This window comes from Pituophis catenifer, unplaced genomic scaffold (assembly GCF_029215685.1).
Source record: "Pituophis catenifer annectens isolate HBS135680 unplaced genomic scaffold, rPitCat1.0.hap2 SCAF_12, whole genome shotgun sequence".
Lineage (NCBI taxonomy): Eukaryota > Metazoa > Chordata > Lepidosauria > Squamata > Colubridae > Pituophis > Pituophis catenifer.
In genome coordinates, this window is record NW_027256892.1 from 24901600 (window position 1) to 24908593 (window position 6994).

Sequence of the window (6994 nt, forward strand, 5' to 3'; positions counted from 1 at the left end):
GCGGCGGCGGTGGCGGCGGCGGGTGAGGCGCTGGAGCCGACCCGGGCAGCATGGTGATGGCCGAGCCCCGGCGGCTTCCTCCGGCCGCCGCCGCTCTGCTCCTACAACCCCCGCCGCCGCCGCCGCCGCCGTCGTCGTCCTCCTCCTCGTCGCCGCCTCAGCCTCAACCGCCCCGAGGCGCTTCGGTGCCGGTGCGCGTCGGCTTCTACGAGATCGAGGGCACGCTGGGCAAGGGCAACTTCGCCGTGGTCAAGCTGGGCCGGCACCGCATCACGCGCAGCGAGGTGAGAGAGCGGGAAGGTCGTGGGAACGGGGGGGGTTGCCGGAGACACGTGTCTGTGGGGGGGAGGAGCGGGAGGGGGGCGTCCCCCCCGAAAGGGGCAGAAGAACGTGAGAATCTGGGACTTGGGGGGGTGGGGGGGCTTCCCTCTGCGCAAGGGGGCTGAGGGGGGGAGACCCTGCTCTTCAATCTGCCTCCTGCCCCACATTTGGGACCCTAAATTGAGGGAGGGGGTTGGGGGGTAAAGCAGTGATTAGGAGGATCCCCATGGCCCTAAATTGGGGGAAGCTGGGGGGGAAGCAGAGAATTAGTAAGGGCATCCCTATGGCTTTGGTGGGGGGGGTCTCTTGGTCTTCAGTATCCCCCCCCACCCTGCCCCACATTTGGGACCCTAAATTGGGGCTGGGGGGGAAGCAGGGAATCAGTAAGGGGATCCCCATGGCTTTGGTGGGGGGGGACTCTTGCTCTTCAGTATGCTCCCCCCCCAACTCTGCCCCACATTTGGGACCCTAAATTGGGGCTGGGGGGGAAAGCAGGGATTAAGTAAGGGGATCCCCATAGCCCTAAATTGGGGGAAGCTGGTGGGGGGGGGAAGCAGGGAATCAGTAAGGGGATCCCCATGGCTTTGGTGGGGGGGGGGCTCTTGCTCTTCAGTATGTTCCCCCCCCCCGACTCTGCCCCACATTTGAGACCCTAAATGGGGGGGGCTGGGGGGAAACAGGGATTAAGTAAGGGGAGCCCCATGGCTTTGGGGGGGGCTCTTGCTCTTCAGTGTGCCCCCCAAGACTCTGCCCCACATTTGGGATCCTAAATTGGGGCTGGGGGAGAAGCAGGGATTAAGTAAGGGGATCTCCATGGCTTTGGTGGGGGGGGGGCTCTTGCTCTTCAATATGCCTCCCCTCCCGACCTTTCCCACCCTTTGGGCTCTGAAGTTGGGGGAAGCAGGGATTCAGTCAGGGGAATCCTGCTCTTCAGTCTGCCCCCCCCCCCCCCGCCCAACCCTGCCCCATATTTGGGACCCTAAATTGGGGCTGGGGGGAAGCAGGGATTAAGTAAGGGGATCCCCATGGTTTTGGGGGGTGCTCTTGCTCTTCATTATGCCCCAACATTTGAAACCCTAAATTGGAGGGTGGGAGGAAGCAGGGATTAAGTAAGGGGATTCCCATGGCTTTGTGTGTGGGGGGCTCTTGCTCTTCAATATGCCTCCCCACCTTTTGGAACCCTAAATTGGGGGTAGCAGAGATTCAGTCAGGGGATCCCCCTTGGCTTGGGGGAGATCCTTCTCTTCAATCTGACTCCCCCCCAGACCCTGCCCCACATTTGGGACCCTAAATTGGGGTGGGGGAGTAGGGAGTCAGGCAGGGCACCCCCACGGCTTTTTTTGGGGGGGTACCCCCTCGCCTGCAATGCTGTGACACACACACAGACCCCTCCAAGTTGAGACTGCAGTGATGCTGCAGACAGACTGGCTCTGCTGCCCACCTAGCCCTGGGCATGGGGTTGCAGGTGGAAGGGCAAAGAGACCCTCCCCCGGAATGTGTGTGTGTGTGTGGAGGGGGTGTCTCAGGGTCAGGGTGCGAGAGAAAACAGTAAGGGGGGTGTCTGTGGGGATTCTCCGTCATCCAGGTTGTCCCGAAGGTCAAAAGCCAAGGAAATCCAGTTGCCTTTTTTGGGGGGTGGGGAAGCAGCTTTGGGACAGCCAGGGGGTGCAGACTCTGAAAGGGGGACCCCCCCATGCAGATTGCTTAGTGCAGAGGTGCCCCCCAACCAAAGGTGTGTGGAGCTCTGCTGGCTTTGGAAGAAGACTTCTGAGTCTCCTCGTGCTCGTGAACGCTGCTTCAGATCTTTTCAGAGATCTCTGTGGATCCAGTGATAAGATTATCCAGGGAAGATTCCTCTCCTGGGCAGTAGATTCAAAGGCATCCATCCCAAGGTAGACGGGAGAGAGGATGAGTGGCTTTTCTACCTAGCACTCTTTCTTAGGTACACGGAGCCCTATCACAAGTCTTAAGTAGACCTGAGAAACTTTATTCTTTTTCTTTCTTTCTTTCTTGTTTATGTTTTATTGTAATTTCGTGGCTCGGTTGTTGTGAGCCACCCGGGATTTTTGAGAATCGGGGAGCGTACATGTTTTATGTATCAGTCAGCCAGATGTTCCAGCTGGATTTGGTGTTTTTAATCCACCTTTCGATTCCTTTCCAAGGATCTAAGATCCGCAAATGTGGTTTAAGGGTGTTAAAAGAATATAAGCTCATCCAAATTGCCTTTTGCAATTGATCGATGGAGATTCTGTCAATGTCGAAGGTATTCAAGGGTTGGTCCAGTTGTTTTGGGATGGCAGCCAAGGCACCTGTCACTATCGGTACTGCCTTTGCTTTCTTACTATTGCTACTGCTACGGCTTTAAAAATGGTTGTTTGTGGCTTTTCGATGCTTGGTGATGTGAAACCTGGAATGACATTTGAATCTGTGGGTGCTGCACTTGTAAGGAGCTTTTTTTTTTTTTTTTTTGCAATGGTGGTAGCCTCTGTGTTTTTTTCTTAAAAGGTAAATAATAAATAGAATAGAATTCTTTATTGGCCAAGTGTGATTGGGCACACAAGGAATTTGTCTTTGGTGTATATGCTCTTAGTGTACATAAGGAGAATAAAATGCATTCATCAAGAATAAAAAGATACAACACTTAGTGATAGTCAAGGTTATTTATAAGCTATCAAATCGTACTAGGAAACAAAAAAAATATATAAATTGAAAGATACAAGCAACATGGTTATAGTCATAAGTGGGAAGAGATAGATCCTAGTAAGGAAGAGAAGAATAATAATTATACATTATTAAATACAGGATTCTACTACCACTCCTGATCCTGAGAAATTGGAGTAGCTGCTCCAAGGAAAAACATGGAAGACTACCAAAGATCATGTGAGGAGCACCTCGATAAGTGGCTCCTTTGGAAAAGACTACCTCAAGAGAGGGTGGTCTTTCTCAAATCGGAGAGCCCCTGTCCTCTTTCTCCCCCCCCCCACCAAATAATGAGAATGCTCCCACAGGGCATAGATGAGAGGGAACAGGACTGTCTCATGGCAGCTGAATATATTTCTGAGACTTTGTGCACGGAACATGACCAAAAGGAAAGTCTTCAGGAAGACATCCTTCAAAGATCAAAGGGCCTCCTGCTTGGTTGATTTCTGGATGATCTTCGCCTCTCTCTCTCTGAGGTGCTGTATTCAGGAAAAAAACTCCTTAGGCTTGGAAATAGCTTCCTGTCAATGTGTAGATGCACCATCCAGGGATGGTTTCCAGTGAAACTTGCTATGCCAAACCCTTCTGAAGTGGAATACTAAATCTAGGAAATGAGTCTTATTATCAGAAGGAAAATAGTACCGTGTTTCCCCAAAATTAAGACCCTGTCTTATATTTTTTTGAACCCTGAAATAAGCCCTTGGCCTTATTGCCATGCGCTCAAAAGCCCGATTGGGCTTATTACCAGGGGATGTCTTATTTTGGGGGAAACATGGTAGAAGACTGACAATCTAAATCAAGGGTCGGCAACCTTAAACACTCAAAAGAGCCATTTGGACTCATTTCCCACAGAAAAGAAAACACCGGGAGCCACAAAACCCTTTTGACATCTAAAATGAAGATAACACTGCATATATCATTTTTTTTAACCTTTATACTATGTATATAAAAAAACTATAGTGTGTTGCATTTATGAAATAAATGAACTGCTACAGAGAAAACAAATTTTTATTTCTGCATGCAACAAAAACATTTTGCACTCCGGAAAAAAAAAGATGGGCCAAGAAGCTCAATAAATCACATGCCGGCAGGTGTCACATATTTTGTGACGAATATTTTGAGCAACAGGGAGCCACAGCAGAGGGATGAAAGAGCCACATGCAGCTCCAGTGCCGCAGGTTGCAGACCCCTGACCTAAACCATCCTCCCATGGAAGATCAAGAGATATTGAGAAGCCTCAAAAGGAGCTAATCCAGGATGTCCTTCAGAAGATGATCCATTGAAGCTGCTTTCCGAAATCCAAAGAGTTTCCTCCAAAAACGACAGAAGTAAGGAACCTTGGGGGGGAATCAGAAATCTTGAGGGGGTGGGTATTTTAGAACCAACTGCCAAAAAGACAGAGGAAGGAACAACCAGAGTGCAACAATTGTGAGAACGAAGTCATGGGTTAGATGGAGAGAGGCATCTTGAAGACGAGTGGATGTTTTTGGGAAGGGAGTTCCTTCGCTAGAAGCAACGGTGATCTTGAGATGAACCTGCTTGAAGGAAAACGTGACTTAGCAGAACCAGCCTCAGGTAGAACGGTGAGGAATTATTTCCTTGCTCTTCGAAGGGATTTGGAATTAGGAATAAAGGGGTGGGGATTTGTGATTCATTTTAGAGAAGAAATGAAAGAAATCCATTGGAGAAATGAGATCACTTTGGAGAGGGGGCGGGGAAGGTAGAAAAATGTTGTGACTTTCCAAGGATTCAATCAGAATATATCTGGAAGGGACTTGGAGGTCTTCTAGTCCAGCCTCCTTCTCAAGCAGGAGACCCTGCACAATTTGAGACAAGTGGCTGTCCAACAATCTCTTCTTAAAAACCTCCAGTGATGAAGCACCCACAACTTCTGAAGGCAACTTCTCTCCCACTGGTTCATTGTCCTCACTGTTGGGAAGTTTCCCCTTAATTCCAGGTTGCGTCTCTCTCTCTCGGTTAGTTTCCATCCATCGTTTCTTCTCTTGCCTTCCGGCGCTTTGAAAAATAATAAGTGGATAAATAATTCTCATAGCAAACATAATTTGAAAATCAATCTCGATCTACGAAAGAGGACGTGACCCTTTTTTAACAACTACTTGAGCTTCGGGGGTACGAGCAGATAAACCACGGCGAAGCCAGTTTTTCGCTGCTAATCAGGACCGTGGTCCGTTTTCCCAGCAGTTTCTGGTTTGTGCCGACTCTTAAGACGGCACAAATTCCACCTTTTGACTGCTTGGCCTTTGTCCTTCCAGCCTTTTTTTTCCTCCCGGTAGCTGAGAATACAATGAGATGCATAATTTTCTCTCTCTCCCTCCCTCCCTCTCTCTCTCTTGCCATCCCAGCATCAAAAAAAAAAAAAGAAGAGAACAGCCAGTCCAGGCCTGTCCTAATCTTGCACCCCGTCCATCTTTCTTTAGCTAGTAACGCTGTTTGCTTGTTTTCTTTGCCCGTTTCCAAAGTGCAAAAGCCGGTTGGCAGCTTTCGACAAACTTTCCATTTCTCTTGTGCTTCGCCGGAAAAAATTCTCTGGAGGCCTGGCCCCGGGGCCTATTCTGGAGGCACATATTCGAAGTGTGACTGTTGTACACAGCATGGATGCGTTGTCTCAGCCAGCCCCCTTAACTGCTTGGACAAGCGTGGCAACAGCTGTGGAAGCAGCTTTGTGGTTCCGCTTGTTAACTATCATTTAAAAAAATAAAATAAAAAAATATCACACCTTGATCATGTTAATGGTGTGGTTTCCCGCAGAACTCAAACCCTTTTCTCCCAAATCTGGCATCGGTAGTATAAGTTAGTTTTCTCCTGCTTTAAGGACGCCGTTTTGGAAAGGCAAACAATGGTTTATTAAGTTCAGTGTGACGGTTTTTTGGGGGGGGCGGCATACAGAGGACGTGTGCAATTACGCAGGGAGTCCTCAACTTACAACACATCGTTTAGTGACCATTCAAAGTTACATCGGTGCTGGAAAAAAGGGGACTTACGACCATTGTTCACACTTAACGACCCTTACAGCAACCCCCATGGTCATGTGATCAAATTTTGCGCACTTGGCAATTGATTCGTATTTATGTCGGCGTCCTGGGGGCACGTGATTCCCTTTTGTGACCGTCTGACACGCAACAGGGGGGTAGCCAGATTCACATAACAACTGGGTTACTGACTTAACTGCTGCAACGATTGACTTAACAACTGTGGCAAGAAAGATGGGGCAAAGCTCACTTAACAAACGTCTCACTTAGCAACGTACATTTCGGGCTCAGTTGTGGTCGTAAGTTGAGGGCTACCTGTAATTTGCTGGATAAATAGGTGTCGGTGTTAAACCTTGAAAGAACAATTAAAGCATTTCACCCCTATTTTTCTTCTCCGCTATTCCTATTCCTATTCTCCAGCCACTTATACCATAGGAAATAATGAATATGTCAATGTGTAGAAAATATAAAGTTAATAGAGGTCTTAATAAATACACTGCAATTAAAAGAGAGGGGACAAGAAGAAACTGGAATAATATAAGGCAAAAAGGGAGAAAATGTAAATACTAGAAGATATCACAAAATAGCTGTTAAGAGAGTATATATACAAATGTTGTATGTCTTGTAATGTAATTTTATGTTATAATAATAATAAAAAGAAAGAACAATGAAAGCAGTTGTATTAAATTGAGACATCCAGTGGGGTTTTTAAAAGTTCTTGGTAGAGACCAATTCATGCCTCCTATGTGTACATCCAATCAAAGATTAAATAGGTTTCTGGTCAATTTGTTGAAAGTGATGGTATACAGGTTTAATAAATAATTGCCTTGAAAAAATCTTGACAGCGTCACTACATTCACGAGAACTCTGTAGATACCTTTTCTCCATTCATTCAGAAAACCACGTCAAGAAAGGAGATCCGCACTGAGTTGGATCTGGCTTTGGAAGAGAGATCCAAAAAGAGCAGTCCTCTGGCATTTACA

General features: G+C 47.7%; 1 protein-coding gene across 1 annotated transcript in view; it reads left to right on the top strand.

Moving 5' to 3' along the window:
• The window catches only part of SIK2 (salt inducible kinase 2), a 65448-nt gene continuing 58454 nt past the window's right edge, over window positions 1-6994 (top strand). The window contains exon 1 of the mRNA XM_070952382.1: window positions 1-284. Within this exon, the coding sequence (XP_070808483.1) occupies window positions 51-284 (234 nt within the window). The 5' untranslated portion in view covers window positions 1-50. The remainder of the gene's footprint in view (window positions 285-6994) is intronic.